The sequence below is a fragment of the Mustela putorius genome, unplaced genomic scaffold, assembly GCF_011764305.1.
Source record: "Mustela putorius furo isolate JIRA1106 unplaced genomic scaffold, ASM1176430v1.1 tig00003942_pilon_pilon_pilon, whole genome shotgun sequence".
NCBI lineage: Eukaryota > Metazoa > Chordata > Mammalia > Carnivora > Mustelidae > Mustela > Mustela putorius.
In genome coordinates, this window is record NW_025422087.1 from 11,043,148 (window position 1) to 11,070,325 (window position 27,178).

The 27,178-nt window shown below is 39.0% G+C and overlaps 1 protein-coding gene across 8 annotated transcripts; it reads left to right on the forward strand.

Annotated features, from left to right (window-relative positions):
• Positions 1-1,058: 1,058 nt before the first annotated feature.
• SERTM1 (serine rich and transmembrane domain containing 1) lies at positions 1,059-25,138 on the forward strand. Of its 8 annotated transcripts, none has more exons than XM_045069611.1 (5): positions 1,063-1,421; positions 3,176-3,237; positions 3,438-3,463; positions 10,003-10,104; positions 22,586-25,138. In XM_045069611.1, exon 5 carries the CDS (start codon positions 22,770-22,772, stop codon positions 23,091-23,093), a length of 324 nt encoding a protein of 107 aa, XP_044925546.1. In that variant the 5' UTR covers positions 1,063-1,421; positions 3,176-3,237; positions 3,438-3,463; positions 10,003-10,104; positions 22,586-22,769; the 3' UTR covers positions 23,094-25,138. The 8 variants fall into 8 exon arrangements, 7 of the variants coding, with proteins under 7 accessions (XP_044925546.1, XP_044925549.1, XP_044925547.1 ...); XM_045069614.1 differs by having other exon boundaries at positions 3,180-3,237; XM_045069612.1 differs by lacking the exon at positions 10,003-10,104.
• The last annotated feature ends 2,040 nt before the right edge of the window (positions 25,139-27,178 follow it).

Genomic DNA, 27,178 nt, shown 5'->3' on the forward strand with positions numbered 1-27,178 from the left:
CAATTCCAGGATCTTGGGATCATGACCTGAGCCAAAGGCAGAGGCTTTAACCCACTGAGCCACCCAGGCGCCACTCCACTGCCCTGAGTTTTAGATGATAAGGAGATTCACATAGAAAAGATGAACACAACCCTACAATTCCTCTGGAGGAGGAAGAGGAAGAGAGAGAGAGGGAGCCTTTGCTGGCTTACCAAGGGGGCCTCAGAATTGCTGAACATAAGCACAACTAACATAATCCCAGGAGACGGGCACTGGTACGTAGGAGAATTTATACAAGTTTAAATGGTCACTAAGACTTGGACATCATCCTTCTATATTGATTTGCATGACTCATTGTCCTAGCCACAGATGGATGGAGCTCAGGGTGAATGCGGCAGGGCAGGAGGGGGTACCTGGAGGTAGAGGAAAAGGAGCCATACCAATATTTCACAAGTGCTCCACCCTTCACCGGGCAAATAGGCAAGAGACACAATTGGATTGTTGAATGTCTGAGTAGAAGAGACCACAGACATCAAATGATCTGTTGGAATAAGTTTTTCAGTTGAAAAACACGAATCCAGAGTCTTTAAGTGAAGATCGTGGGTCTGGTAACCTGGTAACCGGTTAGTCTTGTCAGTTAAAGGCTCATTTCCCAGAGCTCTTTTAAGGTCTATGACTCTCTCTAAGCCAGTTACCCAGTAAGGACTTTTAGGGTTGTCGGTTGTCCTGGCAGTGATGGAACTCCAATCCTATTCATTTCATCTGATGATTTGGCAGAGGACTCAGAGGGGAAAGAAGAGAAAAGCATCACCACGGGATGAGGCGATACCCTCATGCAGCTCAGAGCTGAACTTGATGTCATGGACTCGTTGTCTGTAGTGGGGGTTGCGTGGAACTCATAATAGACGTTTAAGAGGAGGTAGAAACTTGGCATAAAGTACATGCTTTCGCCTGCTGAGAGGTCTCTGAGTCTCCAGAGAAACTGCACCCCCGTACCCCCCCACACACAAAAGTTAACGGCACCACACCTGCCTTCCCCAGATGGGGCTCCCTGTGCGAACGCCTCTTCGTCCTCCAGGATTTTCCAACACCGGCTCAAGCTCCTCCCTCGCCCGAGCAAGGCTGCTGTCCTAGAGCCAAGAGCAGCGGCTGGGGGGCGGCGAGGAGGGGGCCGGCTCGCCGCCATTGGTTGTGCGGACCAGAGGGGCGGGGGAAAGACCCGCGGTCCCGCGGACTCCGCGGCCCCGGGGCTCACTCCAGCTGCGCCCACTGCCCGCCTGTGCGCTTTGGTCCTGCGCCGCCTGCTGAGCCGACATTCCCGCGGACGGCTTCGCGGGCGCGGATAGCTGAGACAGGGGCGCCTACGAGGAATTCAGCGCGGCCCCAACCTCACTCGGGGTGCTCAAGTGCGGCCGGGGAAGTCGGCACGTCCGGATCCGCAGGTCAGTGAGAGGCTCCCGAAGCCTCCCTCGAGCGGAGGCACTAGAGTGGGGATTCGGAGACGCCCGAGGTGCCGAGCGCTGAAGGAGGGCTCGCCCTTTGCGAGGAGCGTCCCGACTCCTCTCCTGGGGCGGCCTCGAGTTCCGGAGCTTCCACTCCCTCCGGAGCCGCCCCCCCAACCCCCGAATCTCCCTGGCTCCCAAAGGGAGGCTCCTTCTCTGGACTCCCCTGAATCTATCTCCTTTGTGGCCGGCCGTGTCCTTTATGGCCCCCAGCAACCTCCGCAGGTCGGCTTTCGCGATTCTCGAGATGACTTCCCTGGGCTACGCAGTGCCAGTAGCCCCAAGATGACCCGCTTCAGTCCCCGACACAGAGCCCGGAGGATCTGCCCTCGCGTCCGCTGTTGCAGAGATTGATTCCTGGGTGCAAGCGTAGACAGTTCTACACTTTGCAGAACGTGCTTCTAGGTGCATTCTGTTTGCTTTTGCCTTTGTGGTATGCGCGGTCATTTGTTTGTTTTGCGCCTATCTGGGCACTCGCCACGCGCACACTGCATGCTTTCCACCTTAACGGTGGCTCACCCGAGTCTCTCCACCCATTTTAGTGGCTTCAGATCCAGGGAAGTTTTACCTGGCGCTGAACACTTGCATTCCCCAGCGTCAGTTTCCGAGTTCCCGAAAAACCTAGAAGAAAACTGCACCAGCTACTGGAATCCCGTGTTTCCCTGTCGAAATGCGTGGATTATGGGCAAACTGAGTTCGTGTTTAGGAAAGAGGTGTGTGATGTGGCCCGCTCCGGGTAACAGAAGGATCCCTTCATTCACAGAAACAGCTTGGGGCCAGGTTGGCGGGATCTGCGCGCTTTCTGCGGTTGGATGTCTGGGGCCGACCAGGCTCGGTTTGGTGTCAGACTCTAGAGGCAGGGTCTGTTTCTTAACCTTCGTTTCCTCTGCCTGTTAAATTTCCTTTGGAATTTTTTTTTTTTTTTCCCCTAAAGTGTTGAAGTACTTAAGTGGTTCTTTGTGGTTGATAGTTGGATTGGATGGCTCTGGACATTCTCAAAGCCATTGCATTTGGTCGGGTCCACACTACAGGTGCAAAGGGCACGAAATGGGCAGTGATTATGTCCCAGGGCCAACCCAAGAGACCACTGCTCAAGATCTTTCTCCTCGGGAGCTTTTTGCTTTAGATTTTTCTAGACTCATTGTCACACAGCAACTGATCAACAGGAAAAAAGGCAAGATAAGTGATACTTTTCTCTTAAAAGATTTGTCTCAATGCAGTCTAGCTGCCCAATGCACCCTCCTTTAGAAAGGAGGACATATTTAATCAGCTTAAGGTATGCAACTAATCTGAGTGTTTTAACTTATTTGTAATCTAGCTCCTACAGATTCTTAAATCTATTTTGTGACTAAAATGCTTCATTTCACTAAGTATAGAGGCATCTTGCTCCTACCCACACCGTCTCACTTGTACACACTTTATAATCAGCACCTAGTTGATCCCTTAATGCAATTGCTTTTTGAAGTGTATATTAGTAAGTCTGCCTTGCCGAGTTGCACTGACACGACTCCCACAGGACATGTCCTTCAAATGCTGGGCATTGTGGGGATGGAGAACCATCTGCCAACCTCTGAAATATTCTGGGAATACTGAGTTCCAGAAAATGGGTGGGGTATTACATTTATGTATTTTTATTTTAAGGCTTATTATTTATTTGGCTTATGTATTTATTATTTTTGATTTCTTTACATAAGGCAGAGTGTTCTGAAGAGCTTGACACAGGCTCATGGTTCTCATTAAAGAAGCTTCATGTAAGGTAAGATCCATTCCATTTTCCTTGCTGTAATTTCAATTCAACAGATTTTATTGGATGTCTATGTTGTGTACAAGCCTGTCAGGAATTAAGAGATAAATAATGGTGTGATGATATGTAGCATCAAACCCATTAGAGAATTTATATGCAGGTTTCTTAAGAGTTTTTTTTTTCTTTCCTTTTTTTTTTTTTTTTTAAATCAGGGCAAATGAAGGATGACAGCTGATTGGTAAGAATGATTAATCACACTGATCATTAAGTAATGTGGAGTCATTCATTTATTGTGAGAATGAAAGATTAACCCATCAGAAGCAAAACTCTCTGATTTGACCTCTATTCAGATCTAGTTTCTATTCTCGAAGCTTGCTGTTCTCCCTTTTGTATTATTTCATCTCTGTATTTTAATATGCTTTTTAAAAAAAGTTGTAGACTTTATTTAAATAATTTTATATTTAATTTATTATTAGAGAGAAGCAAAATGTAAAATTATGACTGAATTTTTGTGTTTTGTTCATTTGGGTTTTTTAAATAGTAATTTAAGAACCTGGAAAAATACATTTCTAAAAGGTCCTGACGTCAGGCCCTGTGTAGGTCCCACTTGCCTGGCTCTTGGCACCCATGAGCCATTCAGTAAACATCTGTTAAGTGAAACTAGAAGCCAAAAGTAGTATTGTAGAAGAATGCCATTTTCTTCAAATAGACATGTGTGGAGCATATTGCATTATTATATTACTATGTATTACTATGTTAATATAAAGCATCCCAGGCTTAACTTTTATTATTATATGTTATGATTCTTAATGACAGCTAAAAAATAAAAAGCCTTTAAGTTAGTTAAAGGAGTAGGGAACCTAATAAAGAAAAAGCTCAAACCAAGTGCATGAATTGGCAGGATTCCTTTTAGCTAACAGATCTAAATAGAGAAATCAAGCCACAGGCTTAGGTGCAGAAGTCCATGATACATGCACATGTGGATCAGCCTTTGACTTAGAACTCAGGAAGTCTATCTGTGCATTCACTGATCACTTCAGATACATGGTAGCAGACGAGTAAGCCAAGTGCTGGAATCCCTTTTGTTCTGATTCTGATTTGTGGCAGATGTGTCCATGGGATATAGTGTTTTGAGTTGCTCAGTCTTGAGATACAGAATGCCTCCTTCAGGAGTTCCTTATGGGGGCACCTGGGTGGCTCAGTGGGTTAGAGCCTCTGCCTTCGGCTCAGGTCATGATCCCAGGGTCCTGGGATCGAGTCCCGCATTGGGCTCTCTGCTCGGCGGGGAGCCTGCTTCCTCCTCTCTCTCTCTGCCTGCCTCTCTGCCTACTTGTGATCTCTCTCTGTCAAATAAATAAATAAATTCTAAAAAAAAAAAAAAAAAGGAGTTCCTTGTGTATAGGATCCATGCTCCTGCACACATTTGGAGGCAGGAAATAATCACTGTTTAGTCTAAGTTTTTTTGGCAACAATAATGACAAAAAATGGTGATTCTGAATAGTCAAGTAGCCCTATATAAATTACAGAATCTCTAAGAATGAAATGGCACAACCCAGCTAAAACAGTGTCAGTATTTCAAAGCTCTGAATTTATATCAGGAATAGGATAGACTATCATCAATATTTCCTAAGTTCCTAGGTTTTAAATTCTCATCTATTAAGATACATGGGAAATCAGTCAGTCCAGATTTATAATTTGCATTATGGGTTTGATTGTTGATGCCATTGATGTTGTTGATATTGTTGATTTTTTGATATTGTTATAGATAATAGTGAGAGGATATGGAAGTTGTAGCCTCTGATACTTGTTAAACAAGGTATCTTATGGTAACAGACCTGAATACAATTTTTGATGAGAAACAAAAGGATAAGGTGGCTGTAAGAACCTATTTCAAATTCACAATGAAAGGAATATGACTTACACCACAGTTAAAGCAATAAACAATTCATTCAACACATAGATTCACTCTTCAGGGAAAGCCAGAATGGCAGCTCTCCTGATTAATTTGCCATTAGTCTGGTACTGATTAGAACTGCCTGGTAATCTATTAACTATTGCCAATTAAACTGGTTTGGTTCTTGCTCACTTTCAATTTCCCTGTGACCGGGATTATAGCAGCTGGATTTACTCTTCTCTTTTCTTAAAGAGAACATTCACATATCCCATAAAATGCAAATATAATACAAAGAGCAATTAAGCCCTATTGGACAGATTGACTTTCTTGTTTCAGCCAGAGAGTCTTAAACTTTGAAAGAAAAGGTACATATGAACCATTTCAAAGGTTTTGTTAAGTATATATGCAGTACAAAAAAAAGGAGGAGGAGGAATAGTGGTGATGGGGGGGAGGGAAAGAAGAGAGGGAGGAGAAAGAGTTCCAGGCTTAAAGACCAGTTGCATTTTCACTGCATAAGCTCTCATTAAATTTTATTTCTATTTTTTTCTCATGAAAATATTTTTATTGCTTTTTTCTCTGATTATAAAACAAATATTTTCTTTGTATCAAAATTCAGAGACATGCACAAAATTAGGATGTAAACAAACATACCCATATCACCTGCTAACAAAAACTGTTAACTTTGTGCACAACCTTGTTCAGTTTAGTTTTCTTTTGCATGCCTCTAAAACTGTGTATGTGCACCTAGTAGTAGTAGTGCTAGTAGTTGTTTTATATAAATGGAATCATACTATGCATTATTCTGAAGCTTAGTTTTTGACTTAGCCCATACATGTCTGGCATCTTTCCGTACTAGCAAATGTAGTCTTTTTCATTATATTACAATCCTCCATTGCATGACTCTTCTACCATTTATTTAACCAATTCTTGACTCATGGACCGCTTGGTAGCTCCAATGTTTAGCTACAGAATAATTCGTCTTTGTGCATGTATCTTTACACTTGTCTGATTTTTCCCATGGGGTAAATTATCAGAATATAAGTAATATTGTTAGCCTACAATACCATATATTTTTGGATGAAAAGGGAAGCACTCAAATAATTCATCCAACAAGTAGGAGATATTCTTTGCTATGGCCCAGAATATCTTTTATATGCCTGGCACATGATATTTTCTGCCCTTAAAAAAAAAAAAAAAAACAAACAAACCCATTTGTTATATGTTTAACAGTCATATAGAGAGGTGCACAAAGTCATAAGTATATAATTTATGATTCATGTGTTCAATTTGAAAACACCCTTGTAAATGGAACCCAGGTCAAAAAATATGTTTTTACTAATACTCTCCTTGATGGCTTTCATATACCTTGGCAACCTGGCATTCTAACTATTCCTCATGAGAAAGTCCTTGGTGAGCTTGTTGACCTCAATTTCCATCACTCAAGTACACGATTAAGGGCACTGTGACTTTTAAAGTGACAGAGGACTATTGATGGGATCTCAGACCTTCAAAAGGACTACTTGCCAACAAAGTTGGTCTGGCACTAGACCAGCTCTTTCCTTCTGTCCCGTTTTTCTTTATTATCCCTATCAGTTTTGGACCTGGTTTGGCACATATTTTGATTCATATGAAGAATTAACCTCTGGATAACAAAAGATACTGAGTAACGTGTTTTTCATCTAATTACTTCTTGCTGGCCACCCAGCTCAGCTCTGAGTATAGACTGGATTTGGAACCAGAAAAGGATCCTGGGCTCCTAATTTGTGGTTTCAGTCACCAGCTATCTCTTTCTGCCATCCTTTTCCAAAAGGTGTATGAACAATAACCTTCAAAATTAATTTACTTAACTTTTAAAGACTTCAGTTTCCTGGTTTATAAGGACTTCTAGCTACCCAATTCTGTGAAAAATGCTTTCCTTTGGTGGTTGCTTATTTAATCTTTGTTTTGGTATTATTTGATTTTTTTTTTAATAGAGGAAAGGTAATGTTCAGAGAGACCATAGGGAAAGAAGGAATAACTTAGATACATGATAAATGTTTTAAGTCCATTCCAGAATGAATGAAAAGGAAAACCAAATATTTGTGCTCATGTGTTTTCATTCCTTTTATTATTTTTCTAAGAAGCTAAGGTCTGGATTATTTTCCTAGCCCAATACTGCTTCAAAATACATTTACTATAACTCCTCAGCTATGTTCACAGTGATGAGTTTCAATATTTATAGTGGATTCCTCCATCCTTTTTTTGGTTATCTCATGAATACTTGACTAAATAAAACTTTTGTTGAAAGACACGGCTGTTTGATAAAAAGTATGCTCAGAGTTTGCTCTGGAACCTGAAACTATAAATTTAAATTTATATTTAAATGTATGTTGAATTTTATTTAAATTTATAAATTTTATTGCCATAACTTATAAGATTATATCATTATTCTTTAATATTGAGTACTTATGCTTTGAGTAATTGATATGATTTTATATGAAATCATTTATTCATTCATTCAATAATTATTACTATATTTATTAATATAATAAATTCTCTTTTCTTTGAATTTTTGGAAATTTGGGAAAAGTGACACATCACTTCTGGGTAGAATATGTAAGACCCCATGTGAGATTTGCCATGTCCCTTCCCTCTACTGCAGTAATTGTTTAAATATGGGAAAGCTTCTGTCCCAAGTGAACTGAGTGAACACCTTCACCCCTTGTTGGCTTTATTAATATTTAGTGGAAACAATTAATGCACTTGTTGTTTTAAGCCTAATCTACCTTCTCCTGACTAATACAAAATCATACAAAGTAATACAGTGTATTACTTTGTATTAATTACAAAGTATTAATACAAAGTAATAAATATTACTGTATCCCCAAATAGAACAAATACGGAATACCTCTCCAAGAAGCTTCAGATTTCTTCATTCCTTTACTATTTTATTCATGCAAACATCCAACAAATGCTTACTGGATGCCTTTATATAAGACATCGTGCTGTTTCACTTATAAAGATAAGTGAAATGGTAGTCCTCGGTTTTAGGAGTTCATAGTCCATCAAAGCTTTAAGACCAACAGGTAAACAAATAGAGTAAGTCTAATCAAATGTGAGAAATGCTAGTGTAAAAAGGTCCAGAAATTGTCATGAGAATGCAGTAGGAGCCAGGAATTTTTATAGAGAAAGTCGGTGGGGATTTGTATATTGAGTGAATAACCAGATGAGACAGAGCAGGGGAAAGTTTGAGTCTTGAAGAGTGGACAAATTGGGCTTTGGGTGGAATTAGGGAGAAGACATGTACAAATACAAGGACTAAGCATACAGAAATTAAAAAAAAAAAAACTCTGGGAGGGGCGCCTGGTTGGCTCAGTGGGTTAAAGCCTCTGCCTTTGGCTCAGGTCATGATCTCAGGGTCCTGGGATCGAGCCCCGCATCGGGCTCTCTGCTCAGCAGGAAGCCTGCTTCCTTTCCTCTCTCTCTGCCTGCTTCTCTGCCTACTTGTGATCTGTCTGTCAAATAAATAAAATCTTTAGGGCGCCTGGGTGGCTTAGTGAGTTGGGCCGCTGCCTTCGGCTCAGGTCATGATCCCAGGGTCCTGGGATCGAGCCCCACATCGGGCTCTCTGCTCGGCAGGGAGCCTGCTTCCTCCCCTCTCTCTGCCTGCCTCTCTGCCTGCTTGTCATCTCTCTCTGTCAAATAAATAAATAAATAATCTTTAAAAATAAATAAATAAATAAATAAATAAATAAAATCTTTAAAATAAAAAATAAAAATAAAAACCTCTGGGAAATCAAGAATAGTTGCTACAATTGGACAATCAATCTTAGGAACAATGGAAAAAAAAATGAGACTGGAAAAGTAACATGTGGCCAGATTAAAAGAAACATACTAACTTAGCACAGATAATATAAGGAAAGATCTTTTAGATTTATTACTCAAGATGGTCACTGTAAAAATTTTATGTGCAATAGACTCTTGTGTGTAATGGTGATATTTTATCACTTTCTTATACATAGTTAACAAACAAGTATTTGTTGAATGAATAAATGAATGCACAAAAAGATACAGTTTTTCAGAACCAAAGGCAACACCACTGTCTCATTACCTGTGTAATTTGACAGTACTACTTGTTTTTTTTTCCATTAGGAGTAATAAGTTATTCTTAATATATCCTCACTATCTCTCACCTATTCTCATGTGAAGCCATTTGTGTATGTTTAAGTGACAGCTGGTCAGGACTGTCCTCACAAGTAGTACCTCAACACTCCCCAGCTTGCGAGGGAATATATGTTTGGCTGTCTCAGGAGCTAATTCTCATCCTTATAAACCTTACTCTTGCATGAAATTAAAGCTAGCCCATCCTCTACAACCTTCTTTCTCACCAGTGCCATAAGGGGGTTTCAATATATTACATAGACAATTCTTGCAACTCTCAGTTATATTCAGAATATTAATTCTTTATAGTCAATTTCTCAAATATCCAGCATAACCTCTACTGTTATAATATAGTAAGATTTTGTATTAGTCAGGAGAAGGTAGATTAGGCTTAAAACAACAAGTGCATTAATTGTTTCCACTAAGTATTAATAAAGCCAGCAAGGGGTGAAGGTGTTCACTCAGTTCACCTGGGACGGAAGCTTTCCCATATTTACCCAATTACTGCAGCAGAGGGAAGGGACATGGCAAATCTCACATGGGGTCTTACATTTTCTACCCAGAAGTGATATGTCACTTTTCCCAAATTTCACTGGCCAAAACAAGTCATCTGGCTACCTTAAATTCAAAGGTGATGGGAACATGTAATCCTGTAACACGTCTGGAAAGATCAAGGAACAGCAGAGACATATGAACAGCATGAATGACCACAAGTCTTAAAATTATCCCTCTTTTACTCTCAGGATCCCTGGAGAGAAGGAACGAAATGAACACAGAGCATTTGGAGACATAGGGATATAGATTTGAATTCCAGTCCAGCCTCTAAGTGGCTGGATGATCTTGGGGTAAGCTTTTAAATTCTCTGATCCTTAATTTCCTCATCTGTTAAAGAAAGATGAGGGATAATAATAACTACTTTAAAGAGCGGTGAAGATTAGAGAAAATATACATGCACCATATGTACACATGAACACACATACACAACTAGTACATGCTTTTATTTAATTTAATAAATACTGGCTACTGTTGTTCATGTTGTTACTACTGTTTCCCCAAACTGTTGTGCTAGACATTCTTTCTCCTACGTAACATCCTGGGTATACCTCTCTGCCTATCATGTTCTGAAGACGTTCCCATTCCACAATGATGTGGGAATGCTCCTGTCACCTTCTTTTTTCCCCCTCTGCTTCCCACAAATTTTCTGGCATGATATGCCCCCTACATCCCAGCCCATACCATTAAAATAAAAGAGAACTAAAGACTAGATATAAGAGTAGTGGGCGCTGTGTGAACATATGTTTCCGACCAAAGCTATTCCGACAAGTGAATAAAAGCCACAGAACCTACAACCTTAAGGGTAAGGTAGAGAGCTCCACTCTGATAATGGACAAACTGGGTGTGGTGCAAAAACAATGAATACTGTTACACTGAAAAGAAATAAAAATATATATATTTTTTAAAAATCTCATATAAGGGACGCCTGGGTGGCTCAGTTGGTTGGACAACTGCCTTCAGCTCAGGTCATGATCCTGGAGTCCCGGGATCGAGTCCCCCATCGGGCTCCCAGCTCCATGGGGAGTCTGCTTCTCTCTCTGACCTTCTCCTCGTTCATGCTCTCTCTCACTGTCTCTCAAGTAAATAAATAAAATCTTTTAAATAAATAAATAAATAAATAAATAAAAATAAAAATCTCATATAAGAGATACACATTGTTTCCTTGAATAAAACCATATTTATTTATATTTTTAGAAGACTATATAACTATTTCAGTGATCTGTTTTTTATAATTCTTAATTATTTCTCAATTACATCTCCTTATTTTTTTAAAAGACTATTTTATTTGAGAGAGAGAGAGGGTGGGTGTGTGTGGTGGGGGATAGGGGCAGAGGAATAGGGAAAGCAAGAATCTCAAGCAGACTCGCTGCTGAGCACAGAACCAGAGACACAGACATGGGGTGAGATCATGACCTGTGCTGAAACCAAGAGTCAGATGCTTAACTGACTGAGCCACCTAGGTGCCCCCACCTCCTTACATTTTTAAGTTTAACACATTCTGGGAGAATTTGAGCCCACACTTGTTTATTGCTTCCCTATTGTCTTTGACAGATTCTCATCTTGAGTTGTTATCTAAAATGACAACAAGCTGCTAAGGACTTGATTTCCTCCCACACTTGATAGCCTGCCATATCATTTTGTTCCATGTTACAAGGAACATGCAGACATTCTCTTTGTTAGCCAGACTTTTGAGTTTACTGTACCGCCTGAGAGAGAGACAAACAAACAGAAAAAGAGAGAGAGCAAGCATTAAGGCAATCTCTGCTATTTGATTCAAAGCAAGAATTAGCAGGACCACGGGAAATCCAACATGGGAACATGCTTTCCTGATGAAGGACATAATGTCCTGTTCTGTCCCCTGCCCTCCCTGGTGTACCTGGAAATCCTGGTAGATGAGTAATTTCAGAGTCATAAGAGAGCACATTGTCTCCTTATGGGATTGGTGTTTAATGTAATCCCTGCCTAAAATCTGACTCCTCAGATACTCATCATTTTAGGGTACCTACCTATATTTGCAGTCATATAATTGGTGATGACTAGCAAAAGCTCTATTAATATCAGTGTCCCCTATTTTTTCATTTGTAGCTGCATTTTGCATGATGATTCAATTTCTAAATTGTTCATTGGCCCCTGTTTCATAAAATATGGACCATGGACTATAAGAGAGTTTTTGTGGTCAGGCTTAGCATCTTGCCACACTAGAGGACTCACCCAAACCAGGATGATTAGGGAGGTGGCTGCTAGTTTAAGAGTTTTAAAGGATTTTGATCTTCAGAACATACTATTTGAAGCCTATCTGACACCTGCTGCCTTAAATAGTCTCCAACTTGTACTTAGTTTATTTGCGCTTTTGTTTCCTGAGGTCCCTGTGTAGAATCTGGGCCTCACTGACAGCTGTGGGCTCTCACCAGGAGTCTACCTCATTTGTCCTTATTAGAAAACCACTCTTGTGCCTGAGGGCATTATTCTAAATAAAATAAGTCTGAGAACTACTCATAGTAGTTACTCATATAGTTAACTCATATAGTAACTACTCATATAGTAGTTACTCATATAGTACTCATATAGTGTAGGATCTCACTTATATGTGGATCTAAAAATCAAAAGAAAGCAAACCTGAAGTCAGCTATAGGGAACAGACTAGAGGTTGCTGGAGGGGGGTGGTGGGGGGCTGCATGAAATCAGTGAAGTGATTGAAAGATAGAAACTTCCAGTTAGATATTAAGTCATGGGGATGTAGTGTACAGCATAGTGACTATAGTCAATAATAGTGTATTATTTGAAAGTTGCTCAGAGAGTAGATCTTAAAAGTTCTCATCACAAGAAAAAAATTTTAACTATGTGAGGTGATAGATATTAACTAGACTTATTTGATCATTTTGCAATATACACAAATATCAGGTCATTATGTTGTACACCTGTGTGATATTGATAATGAATATATATTCCATCTCCTCCCTGTTTATGGCATGCTAGGAATATCCTACCTGATGAATGGCACAAATGTGTCTTTTGTTATGTTAATTGAGGTGACTTTTGAACCATACCTAATGGAGAGGGCTGGTTGCTAGAGGAACCCACCTTGTGATTAGAAGGTTGGAAGTTTGAGTTCAACAGGGAAGAGAGAAGAAAAGGGCAGGAGGTTGAATCAATCTCCAGTGATGGATGATTTAATCAATTATGTCTATGTAATGAAGTGTTCATAAAAACGCGAAAAGACAGGCCAACCCACGGACATGCTGGGAGAGCGGCACACTCAGCATGGAAGTTCCGTGCCCTTTCCTCATACTTTGCCCTCTGTATCTCCTCTGTCTGGTTATTCCTGAGTGATATCTTTTTATAACATAATGGTAACGTAATAAGTAAGATGTTTCTCTGAGTTCTGTGAGCTGCTCTAGCAAATTAATTGAACTGGAGGAGAGGGGCTTGGGAACCTTTGATTTATTGCCAATCAGAAACACAGGTAACATCCTGGGGTTTAGGATTGGTGTCTGAAATGTGTATGTTGAGGGGAAGGGTCTTGCAGGATTGAACCCTCAACCTGTGGCATCTGAGGCTATCTCCCAGTAGACAGTGTTAGATTTGAGTTGAATTACAGGACACTTAGCTAGTGTTCCTAGAATTGCTTGTTGGTGTGGAGAATGGCTACTATTTCTGCCTCACAATTGGAACTAGTATCAGAACCTACTTAATCTAAAACTAAAATAATGTTATATGTCAATTATATCTCAATTAAAAAGAAAAGAAATCTATTTTCTCTTGACCTAAGATGCCTCCTTATCTTTGGATATTTACACCATAGGAGAGATGCCCATGGCCACTTCTGAAGATGACTGATGATATAAGATGAGCATAATTGGAGTCCATGATTCTGGAGGTCCATACTGAGATTCAGACCAGTGGGTGACAGCAAGCAGTGAAGTCATGATTAAGGCTGGCTAGTGAGTCACCACTCCTGGTCTTTAGGTAGCATTTCCCACCACGATGGATCCAGTTTCTTGGTCATATTAAACTTCCTCTAACTTACCCTCTCATGCTCCATCCCTAGTACCCATGGCTTAGTGGGCATAATGAGCTGATGGCAGAATCAAATAGTTGAGTTTTTTCAGTGTTGTTGGATAGATTCCTTTAAGGAATCAGGCTTCTGTCATTGTGTTTCTTTAGAAGCTTCCAACATTTTAGCTGATTTACTGCATATTATGCCAAGCATATTTTCTTTGCTTTTGGATTTATTTATGTATTTGAGAGAGAGTGTGGTGGGGGGCAGAGAGAGAGAAGAAGAGAGAGTCTAAAGCAGACTCTGCACTGAGCGCAGAGCCCAATGTAGAGATCAATCTCGTGACCCTGGGAAAATGACCTGAGCTAAAACCAAGAGTCAGATGTTTAACTGACTATACCACCCAGGCATCCCAAGCATATTTTCTTAACATCCTTTGGGACAAGTCATTTTTTTCCCCAACTTACATGCTGAGAAATTCCAAATCTACTGAAAATTTACAAGAATAACAACAACAGACACCTATATATTCTTTAACTAGAGTAACCAATTGTTAACATTTTGACATTTGCTTTATCATCTTTCTGTATGTGTATGTAAATGTGTGTACTATTTTTACTTATTTATTTATTTTTGGCTGAAACATTTGAGTGTTAGTTGCTGACATGACACTTTATGGCTACAAAGTTTAGCATGCATTTCTTAAAAATAACATTCTCCTATATCAAACTTAGGGAGTTTAGTATTTACATAATATAGTTATTTAGTGTGTAATCTATAATTAAATTTCTCCAGTTGTCTTAATAATGTCCTTTATAACAAAGCTGATTTTCCTTTTAATTGGCCCAAGGTTATTGCATTGCATTAGGGGATAGATTTTGAAATCTGCCTTCTATTTCTTTTTCTTAGTATTCATATGACTCCTAAATCATGTAACATGGCCAAAACTGAATGTATCCAAAACAGCCTGCGTAAGCTGCCAATTACTAAGCATTCTTTTTAAATATTCATTTTACTGTGGAAAGCATCATCATACTTTGACTGTCAGCTATTGAGGACTAGAAAATGAGAGAACTTATTTAGTAAAATTCATATGTATATATTATGCTAAACACTGGGCTAATATCCAGAAGGGATTGGCAATTCACACACTATGTAATCAACTAAGGTTCTATTTGTACTTATATTATGAGGAAAAATGGTTCATTAATTCAAGTAAATGCTGTGCCTTGATTAAAAATGTCATCACATAGAAGACTTTGTGAGCTGGAGACTGAAGACTTAAAATGCAAGACCTAAAACATTTATATACATTTGTGATATTCCCATCTCTTCTTGAGGAGCAGACTATAAAACACCTTAGTTGAAACAAATACATGACTGTAGTTGCCAATAAAGACAGATCTGGATGGTGGCTTGCTTAAATAATTTGCTAATACTGAAGTTCTTTTAAAACAACCTATGTCTCAGGGGCGCCTGGGTAGCTCAGTGGGTTAAAGTCTCTGCATTTGACTCGGGTCATGGTCTCAGGGTCCTGGGATCAGGCCCCACATTGGACTTTCTGCTCAGGGGGGAGCCTACTTCCCCTTCTTTCTCTGCCTGCCTCTCTGCCTACTTGTGATCTCTCTCTGTCAAAATAAATTAATTAAATTTAAAAAAAAAAAGACAACCTATGTCTCATCACTATTTTTTTTTTCAATTTGTACCTGTAAATGTGATTTTATGGATAGTCTCTGACATATTCCTGTGTGCAAAAATAGAGAATGAGATACATTATATAATTATATTCTTCTCCTCTCAATTAGTAAGATATTTTAAGTAGAGATGAAGCTTAGAGTTTAATTTATGGAGTGAATGAAATATTTACTATATATCCATTCTTATAAATTCAAAGTTTATGAGATGAGGAAAATTTACAAGAAAATTTATACAGAAAAATAACAAGCATTTATAGAAACATACAAACAGAAAGTTCCTCATTAAACACATTAGCTTGGATGCCTGTAGAAAAGGGAAGAAAATGGAATAAGGAATTAAGATTAAAAGGAATCAATGATGACAATAAGCTATGAACTAAGGAATATATGTATTTAAAGAGGAAGGTAGCAGTAGAAACAAACAGAAGTATTGTTAGGGAGTAATACAATACCATGTTCTCCTCTGATTGTAGTGAATGGCATTATGGCCCATGGCTGCCCACTTCTGAGGAATCTGCTCAGATTTACAGTGGACATCATCAAATGGCTGTTGAGAAACCAAATTTCTGGGCTCTACTCTGTTCTCTTACAGCAGTTTTAGAGGAACCCAAAGCTCCCTGGAGCCTGAGAGAGTAGACTAGAGATACCTAGTGGTCTACATGTAAAGGTTTAAAGAAAATTGTAGCTAATCACAAAATTAACTTTATAAAAACATAATCTTTCCCAGTGTCATACTCTATAAGGGGACTGTTATGAGCAATTTGATTGAACCAAAAAAATATTGGATATAAATTATTTTGACTGCAGAGGGAGAATGAGAGACAATGGAAAAGGAAAAAACACCATTTCATTCTTCTACGAGAGCATTGGTTTTTTTTTACATACTAATGCTATGATTTAACCAATTCTAGCTGCTCCAAGAATAACAAATGTTTTTTCCTATTACACTTCTAAAATACTGGAAATGATTAGATCTGAGTGGAGGGAGAGAAATGACCTGAAAGCCCTTACTAAAAATACTGTAACATCCTGAAAGGCCCTTCTTGCTTCTTACCTTCTTTCCTCCCACTGATTCATTTCGACCTTGCCTATGATCTTCAAGTCATTATTTCTCTGGCTCTTTGCTTTTTCTTTAAATGAAATGTTTAAGCCAGTGACCTTTTCTCCAGCTCCCTAAAAGAGACTTTCATTGTTCTGCTGCTGCTTAAACAGCTCCTGCTTCCTTCAACCTTCAGGTTGATACTTTTCTCATTTTGATTTAGACTCATAGTGTTAGCCAAGAGGGATCCAATATCCCCAAAAGGTAGGACAGAGCCCTTCCTGGCCTTTTCTAAACATCATAAAAGAGTCATGAAAATGCTGTCTATATCTGGCTTTGTATTTGATCTGTTTTTTAACCAGAAAATTATCCATTTAAATTAACTTATTCTAAAATAGTATCATTCTTAAATAATTATTCTTCCTAAGGCAGTGTTTTGGACATAAAATCTTCATATGGAATATAAATATAACACAAATTTATTAAGAATACTTTGATTTTTCCAGAAAAACAGTGATATATAAATGCAAGGGAGGTCATATCTACTGTGACATTTGAGGTTGTAGAAGATGGTCAGTCCTTTTCAAATCCCCTTTTGAAATACTTTCTTGTGTATGAGGCTTTTTTTTTTTTAACTTCACTCAGTACACCATTCTGTATATTAAGAAAGGTATATTCTGAATGTTTTGTGAACTATAGTTTATGTGTGTAATTAATTTTTAAAGAATTAAGACAAAATAACTGACCTAGCATAAAAGCATTCTGAGTATAATTTAGTTATTTTGTTAAGGAAGTATTTTACTGGGCCTGAGGGTAATCCAGATAGACAAAGGTCATCACCAGGGTAGAGAGATATAGGAGACTAGTCTGAATCCAAAGCAACGTAATGACCTATACTAGAAATTGATTTTTAAAATATTTTAAGATTGGGACGCCTGGGTGGCTCAGTTGGTTAAGCGGCTGCTTTCGGCTCAGGTCATGATCCCAGCGTCCTGGGATCGAGTCCCACATCGGGCTCCTTGCTCGGCAGGGAGCCTGCTTCTCCCTCTGCCTCTGCCTGCCATTCTGTCTGCCTGTGCTCGCTCGCTCGCTCTCCCTCTCTCTCTCTGACAAATAAATAAATAAAATCTTTAAAAAATAAAATAAAATATTTTAAGATAAAATTTCAGCTGATACTAAGCTATTACTGTGTCATTTTTTAAATTTTCACCAAAATATAATGAAAAAACTCTGACTATATTTTCTGATCATTCATTTGAACAGTGGGTAAAGAGAACTGTTAATTTTAATTTTTTGTTTTACATTATCCAGTTTAGATCCATGAATTCTAGTGTATTATTCAGACTCTTCATCTTCTATATTTCTTCTCTAAGATGGTACTCTATTCAATATTTAATAACGGATAGACTCAATTTATTTCCTTACTTGATTTTTTTTTACTGGACTCTTACAGGGACTAAGAAACAGAATTCACATATAGTTCTACCCTCTTACTGCGTTAATTAAGAGCAGTTTTCAAATATATGGATGGTTGAATCATCTTTGAATAAGGATAGCACATAAGATAGTAAACTTTATTTTCAATATTGTAAGCCCAATGGGCAAGTATTTGCCATTTACTCCAAGTGACAATCTACATTTAGAAATTGTGGGAAGTATGTATGTCAACACCAACCTTCTCTCATCAACCAAAGAAAAAGCATTAAGAGCGAAGATAATTGTGCAAATGGTAAAGGAGTGGCTCGAGATCTCATACAAAGCATACTATTTTCTAAGCAGAACTAAAAACAGCTTTGCTTTAAATGTGATAAGGTCCCTACTAGATTTTGGAAATGTTAATTTCTATGTGTTCTACAGAGAAAGAATATATCATTACATTTTAATATCAAATTTTATATTTGTAGACAAAAACAAACATTTTACCATGTCGTGTTAATACTTTATCTTTCTCAAATCATTACTGTTGGTCTGGGATAACAGCCATTCTGGAGAATGACATAGCAGGACTTTATAATGATAAAATGTTGACACAACATCCTAACAGCCAGGGCACTCTTTATGTCTATAAGGCAACAAAGCAACTTACCCAGTTTCCCACAACAAAAAACCTTTCAAATAGTTGTTATTCACATAGACACGTTTTTGAATAAAGGTCGGAAACTCAGAAATTGCTGTGCCAGATTTGAGGCTGACTCTAGGCTGAGTTTTATACACCATTATTTTATAGAAGTCAAAGGCTCTGCCCACACACTGGCCACCAGAGGTCTTGTAGGGCTTGTGTGAGCAGACTCAGAGATGGGGGTCTGTCAGCTCTTTTTCTTTTTACCAGGCATAAAGGTACACGTCAGAGAGTATGCTTTTATTCTTCTAAAACTTACAATTCTTATAATCACCCCATGAGAATGAAAGCTTCCATTCTTCCAAAAGAGTCATAGAGGCATGCTGCTGAGTGCCATGGAACCAGAGACCCCCAGGTTTGCTGTCTATTCATCTCCCCACCTCACTGGGCTCATGGACACCTTATAGGTCCCCTCTTCCTCACTTCAATGGTGACTGTCTTTTGTAGATTTCTTCCCAGCACAGGTTTTTATGCTGAGACACAAAGGGAAAGTGGCTGACCCTGAACCAAAACATTTATACAGATCTTCATTTATAATGTTGTGATCCAGCTGTCTCATTTTCCTTTCTCAAAAATCACTTTCTGAGGATGGTTCAGAAAAAAGAATCATCATGCCCATGTGACTTTAGGTGCCACCAAAATGACAGTACACTGATGCTGCCCTGAGACAGGTCAAGGCTATGCATTTAAGATGAAGTCTCTCTCTTCTTTTCTTTAAACCTAATCTGTTTGGAGAAATGGCCCAAGAAGCCTCATCTTGAAACATAGCCGTTTGATTTCATTTTCACAGCGCCATTTTTGGCCTCATTCACATGGTCACAAGTCCTGAACACATACAACTGGCCTCATCCTGAGCATTATACACAGACTATCAAAATGTTCACCAGAGCGAAAGAGGATTTATCAATTTTTAAAAATTCAGTAAGTGAGAATTAATGCCATCAAATTAAAATGATTTCTAACAGTGCATATATTCTGTTGTTTCAAAGTAGAACAGTGAAATTAGATTTGCCTATCTGTCATTTAAAATTACAACATATTCTGGAAATGATATTAAATCTGAAATATTGGGAGAATATTTATATTATTTAATTGAGAAATGTCAAATAATGACATGAGCTTTCATTTGTTCATTTCCACCATTCTTCCAAGATGACTTAGAAGATCAGATCTTTTCCCCAAATCTTCTTAAATCTCATTTCCTGTAAACTTTTCTGTAGACCATTGAGGCTCAGCAGTGGGCTTTTGGAAGGAGATCTTCAGAATGTGAAAAGTGTTCTTGGAATATTTATATATAAAGAAATACTTTTGTTTTAACAAGTCTTCTGGTAGGTGCTAAATTGCTGATACTCTAGTGACATTGTCTGTGTCTCCACCTCTACCCCAGAAAATGACAGATTTGGGTAATGAATCCAATTCCAGCTGAATCTGTCACCTGTACATGTCAGACTGTAGGACTAGCAGAGACCTGGAAAGTTCCTCTGTCCTTTCTAGGCATTCAGAAGGAACTCGTCTACTGGTACTTTACTTGGGCTGGCCTTTTATAATTTTCTAAGAATGCTTACGGAAATGTTCTTACAGACTAGGTCAGGACCTCTTAGCAAAGTAGGGAAGGTTAATGTTACTGCATAAATAGGAAGACTGAAAAAATCAAGATTAAATTGTGAGCTAGCCCATAGTAGGTAGCAGATAGGAACTAATGATGCAAGTCTTCATAATTTTCCTCTTCCCATCACAGTTGAGAAAACTAAGAACACAGTTGAGGCATGGAGTCTAGTCCATCCTCTGTCACTGTCTAGCTGTGAGCCTGAGTAAATCATGTCTTTGTGGCTTAGTTTCCTCAAGTGAGAATAATAATTCCTGCTCTACCAAGGAGCTGTAAGGAACACACAAAATGCATTGTCCCTTCTTTACCCATGCTAGGAAAAGAGGATGTAAAAATTCTTACTACTCAAATAATGGGAAAATTGAGACCAGATGGTATAAGGAGTTAAGATGAGCAGAAGCCCAAAGTCCTGGCTTATCTTCTAATGAGATATTTCTTTTGTCAAATCAATTAGATTTTTTGTCTCTCCATTTCCTCAGCAAGATTTAGGAGTTCTTACCAAAACAAAGAATATTTTCTTTCTATTCAGCCCATAATGTTTCTAGCCTAGTTTTCTTTCCTATACATCATGCTGCCTCTGAAACTCTATTTTCCCTAAAGATGAATGGCTAAGACATTTAAATGCTATAAAAAGGCAAGGGATTGCCAAATCAGTGTGACACATTTGAGTCCCAATGTGATTCTCTCTCTCTTTTTTTAAGGTTTGTTAGGAGCCTGTAGCAGCCTAATGGAATTAAAATCACCAAGCAAAGCATAATGAGGAGTAGGAGTCAAATTATTTTAGGAACTACTAAGGCACTGTATGTGGCCTACTCAGAAGAACTCACTAGGATCATTAGCCTGCATGACACCCAGCAGGGACAGCCATTGCCGAAGTGTCCCCCCTTCTCAGGGATCATTAAGGCTGCTTAGCTCTGACCACAGTGACCAATGTCAGCCCCTCAAAGAGTCAGCCCTTAATTAGATCTGGAGAACAGAAGAGAAAGGCAAGTTTTCAAGATAAAATGCAGGGCAGAGTTTGGGAAAAGGGAGAGCCAGGGGCAGAGGGAATCTTTTCACATTAACATTTCACTACAGCTGACACAAGGAGATTTAAAAATTTACAGCAAATGGATTGAATGCCATAAAGAGCTAGGAAGAGCATCTCTTCTGGACCTGAAGAGTCTGCCCCAAGGGACCTTCCTCCCTCAGGCTGAATTCCTCACCACCACGTGGACTTAGTGGGCTGGAAGCCAGGCAGAAACTGGCTGTGACTTTCCCAGTGATGAAGGAGAGGGTGTCTGAGACACACTGCACCCACACTTGGAGCCTGGGGAGCCATGTGGTGTCCTGCTTGTTACCTACCTGTCAGTCTGCTTTGCTTCTAGTGATTCTCAAGGGACCACATTAGGAAAGAGAATATGGTAAAGATCATTCTTTGCCTCCAGGCTGAGAGAAAATTATTCCTTCTCCACTCCTATTAACACACATACACACACCATAAACTTTATTTTGGTCCAAACCTTTACACTTCACAAAGTGCTTCCATGTCTATTTTCTTGATCCCTGAATAACACAGAGAGGGAATGGGGCAAGCTATACATTTTATAGATGAGAAAAGTGAAACTCAGAATAATGTAGGCCATTTGCCCAACACCTGAAAGCTAAAGGGGGAATTCAAGCCTCCCTCAAACCTACATCTCTTGACAGCAAACCTTGTACTTTTAAAGGGAATCCAACTTTTTTTCTTCAAAATTAATCTGAAGTTTTTTATTCAGCACTGAAGTACGCAGAACAAGGTACACAGGTAGATCAAAAAGAAACATGAAGAAATGGCCCCTTATTTCAAGGAAATGAATTTTTAGAAACAAATCACATTATAAAGGTTCAAGAAAAAGCAAACTTACATGTGTGGCTTGATTCTTCAAAGTGGTAGAAATAAATACTGCTAGTGGACTAGAGGTGCGCAGAGTTAAATTTCTAGAGAAGGGAGGTTTGGTGCTGACTTTTTGGGTCCTATTCTCAGAGCATCCACTTGGAGCATCTGTTGAAATCACAGCAGATGGAGCACATCAGAAATGTATTTTCCTTTTTATTTATTTTAGTTCCTTGGAGAATCCTGGCATCTTAGGTACTGTGGAGGTAAAATAAAAGTTCATTTTTATATCATCGTTTGTAATATAATGACATAAACATTATCTATTTCTGGAGAAGTAATTTTGTTCAGTCCCTTCCCTCCTTCAAGTGAAAACTAGAAATCAGGTTTAAATGTGATATTTTGTGAATAATGCACTCAGCTGTTTTTTTTTGTTGTTTGTTTGTTTGTTTTTGCAGTGCCAGAGGACACCTGATCCCCTGCTGCCTTTGTCTGAAAACCAAGAAGTTTGTTGTGCTGATTTAACTTCCTACAATCTTTGCTGATGCTATCATAAAAAAAAAAAAATGCTGATTCTGTCCTTTTTAACCCCTTTGTAACAGACTTTTAACATACTTGTGCATTCTTTGACCCTCCACAAAGATGTCTGAACCTGACTCTTCATCTGTATTTTCGGGTAACGTGGAAAATGGAACTTTCCTTGAGCTATTTCCCACATCCCTGTCCACGTCAGTGGACCCTTCCTCAGGTCACCTCTCAAATGTCTACATCTATGTGTCCATATTCCTCAGCCTTCTAGCATTTCTGCTTCTGCTTTTAATCATTGCCCTCCAGAGGCTCAAAAATATCATCTCCTCCAGCTCCTCCTACCCAGAGTATCCAAGCGATGCTGGAAGTTCTTTCACCAATTTGGAAGTCTGTAGTATTTCCTCTCAAAGGTCCACTTTCTCAAACCTTTCCTCATGAAGATGGAAGAATGCCTGAATGGTACAGCAGCCTAGGTTTTCCCTTGCAGGAAGTGTCACATGAACGAGTTGCTTCATGAAAGAAATAACCCCTTTCTTTTCCAACCAATTAGACCTGTTTCTCCTCCTTCACCCCTCATTTCTTGTTCCATTCATGATGCTTTTCATTTGTGAATGTAGGAGTTGACGCTGACTCAGAGAAAATGTGTGCAAACCTCGAGGGGCAGAATTTCACACAAACCACCTGACAAATCGGAGCAGACTTCTTCAAGGTGGATCAGTTCATTTCACTCTGCTGGACACCTGAGGCAGAACTCATCTGAGGTGGCCTCATAGTGGGTGCTGGATATGGACTCTTGCACTTCATTTGTCTTACAAAACCGTGAAACCAACTGAGCTAGAAGAAACTGGCAAAATTAAGTCTGAACTATTTAGAAGATATTCTCCATATTTAAAAGATAAAGTGGAAACACCAAATTAAAAAAAAAAAAAGTCAATTTAGATTTAATGTAGAACATTCCTAAAACCGGAGGCAAAATATGCTAAATGTTTTGTTTTCACTTTAACAAATGGGAATCACATTTATTGATGAATTAAGTCATCATGGAAAAGTACTGGAAGAATTTAACTTTTAATAGCAAGACAAATATGTGTTATGATGCAGTCTGTAATGTATTTTTGCCTCTTGGATTTTTTTTTTCTATTTATGTTATAGTCATAATACCCCTACTGTTGTAGAATTCTTTGTGATAATTGCTGCTACTAAGAAACATCCTAAGAGACAGCAAGAGGTTTTTATTTTATATCTATACTTTCTGTTAGTGGAAATTAGCATATGGAAAATATTCACTTAGTTCTGTTTTCGACAGTAATAACTCCTAGCAGTCATGTAAGCATGTTCCTTTATTCAGTTTCATAGTCTTATAATTTTAGCACAGAATTTTGTTAAGTCTCCCAGATGTCAGATGTTTGCTCACCCACATTAGGTTGCAAAACTTAAAGAGACTAAATTGCTAATATACATGTTATTATAGACTCCATGAATGTTACAGTTCTCTGAGAATTAGTTGTTCTATGTTAACATAATACTTTGCATTAGCATTCCAGGATGTGGGTTTTTATTAAAAACTGTGGACCTTCAAGTTATGTCACTGCTGGGAGATTAGTGGTCCTGGGAGTCATGATACTGTGGTCAGCCAAGCACTGAACCTGGGGTCTTTATCCAAGAAATGAGGCACACATGTGAGCATAGACTTGGAAAATGGAAAAAATCAAGCTTCCCCTAAAAACAAAACAGAGCAAACTACAACTTCTTCAGAGTAAGAATTGTCCTTTAATTTTAAAAACAAATGGCCCACAGCATAAACACAACTTCTTCAGCCTACAGAGACCACTGCATCAACATGCCCTGTCTTCCCATGGCAAATGGATCATTTCTTGTTCAAATATTTTCTAATCTTAAATAGTGGAGCTTCAATAGACGCTTTGGTTGACTGCGCAGGTGATACACTCTAGTAACCCGATTGGGATAAAAATCCACCATTTTTACAAGGTCTATCTTCGTCATTCTAAAATTCTAAGAGAGATAAGGACTGGTAATGAGCATCTGAAGGTTTCTTTTCTTTTCTAATCCATAAGCTTCACTTAAGTCAGACCACATTGACCTATTTATATCAAAAAGTCCCCAGACAGTCTAAGACCTACACAGAGTTGCTGTCCTAAAATGTGCAATTGGTGAAAAATTTGCCTCTGCTGCCATTTAAAGCATGGCAGTGTGTTGCAGTATTATTACATAGTGTAAATTTTGGACTAGAAGAACTCCACTATTTTAGATCATTATCAGCAGTCTCTCAATATGTGTGTGTATGTGTGTGTACTAATGTATATATATTTTCTCACATACTCCTAATTAAAAGTTGTGTGGAAGCTACAGGATTGTAGAGGTATCAGTATTATCAATATTGCTTTTTTATTAATTTTGTGCTACTATGGTTATTGAGGAAGAAAGTGATTTAAAAATAATAATAAAGGAACAAGTTTGCCATACAATAGAACAATCTGAGTATGATCTGTTCTAAGGGGTAACTTCATACTCTTTCTGAAAGTAAAACTGCTTTAAAAAAAAATCTGCAGGCCTATCCCTGCCCACACCCACTGCCACAATGGTTCTTGCTCTCCAGGTTAAGTAAAATAATTAGAAGCAACATTTACAAATGAAAATGAGGACTTGCCAGTTTTGCCAAGGTAACAGATTGCACAATTTGAGATGAATTTGTGTTGTCTAAGAAGTTCAGAAAGGTTAGAAGACTGGTTTATAAATAAAGAAGTAGAGCCCACTGAAAGCCTTGTTCTTCTCTTACTGTCTTCAGTAAGTTGGTACACAGTATTCTTTCCTAGGGAGGATTTTTCATCACTTTTTCTACACATCCTCTCTGAAGCAGGGTCAATAATGAGTGTCCCCAATGTCAGCCTTCCTCCACCCCTACAAAAGTCCCCTAGCCTTGAGGCAATGAATTCCACACTTCCCTAATCAGATTCACTTGGATGCTTGGAAAATATTCCACACCTCAGGAATGGAACCAGAAAATTGGCATTTGTAACAAGAACCCTGGGAGATGCTTATGATCAGTGGGACACAGGGGGCAAAGGAAGGGTCACATATATTGTTCTAGTGTATCTGTGGAGATGAGGTCTTATCTCTTGTCCACTGCCTAAGCAAATGCTTGTTCTCCAAGCTAAGTTCCCCTTCCATGTGCAGCTCACAGCAACCCCCCCACCACAAACCTACTCACTTTTCTGCAAGAATCTGAACTTCAGGCCCCCTCCTCAGTGGAAAACTTGCCATCATGCTGGGCTAGGTATAATAGAGAATTGAGGAAGATCACATCCTTTCTTCCTCACAGCACCACTTTCATAAGACCATGTGCATACACCAGATGACATTAGTAGAGGACTGGGGCATTAACTGAGGGATTTATAACATGAGAGAAAATATTTTACACTGTATTAGTAGACCAGACTATTCTCACAATCCAAAGGAAACAGTAGCATGACTAAAAAAATGGATCACTCTTGAGGTGCCTAGGTGGCTCAGTTGGTTAAGCCTCAGACTCTTGGCTTTAGCTCAGGTCATGAGATTGAGTTCAGTATTGGGCTCCATGCTCAGCATTGAGTCTGCTTGAGATTCTTTCCTCTCCTGCCTCTCCCCCCGCTTCTGCTCTCCCCCTGCTCACTCACACACACACACACTCTGTCTCTCTCTCTCTCTCTCAAATAAATAAATAAATAAAATCTTTAAAAAAGAAAGAAAGAAAGAAAGAGAAAGAAAGAGACATTTTCAGGGAGAAATGCCAGTTTCTAGAATTGGCTCTGCTTGAAGTCTGCCTTTTCCCGTTGGAAAGGCTGCCATTTCAAGTCAATGCCAGGTCTCACCCTGCTTTTGAAAGTCCCCTAGGTTCCATCCCAGTTGCTACAACATACAGACTCAAGCCTTTAGTACCACATTTCCCAGAACCTGAGTTACTCAAGATAGAATGCTCAAAGCGTGTGTGTGGAGGGGGTGAATGTGGGTGGGTATTGGAGGGAAGGCTGTGGGGGAAGCTCAGCGTCTCCTAGGACCAGTTCTCTTCAGAATCTCTCCATCTGTGAGAGAACAATTGTGCTTCTCTCTCTTCTGGTTATCCAGTGGGCAGCTCTTAAATCCCACATGTGTCTGTGTGCGTATATACAGACTTAGACACACAGAAACTCACACACATACACTTTCTTCCACAAACATACAGCCCTCCCATGAATAAACAACAGTGCTCAATGTTTAGAGACCATACCTCAATTTTCAAAGTCCATTTACCTCAATTTAACCCTGCCTTCAATGGTAAGCACAGTACAGTAGTTTCTGCATGCTCATCCTTCTACTTCAAAACTGTGCCTACACATCCACCTTTTTAAAGAGATAATTACAAGTAATACTCCTTTTTATTGCAACAGAGCTCACTGACCCCCCTAGTCACATCTGACTATATGAAGACCTCATCAAAGCATTGCAAATACTGAATGCTTTCCTTCATCTCAGATAAGATCCATTCT

Coding starts and splice junctions, on each gene's coding strand:
- SERTM1 (XM_045069611.1), top strand. CDS start 22,770: ATGTCTGAACCTGACTCTTCATCTGTATTTTCGGGTAACGTGGAAAAT.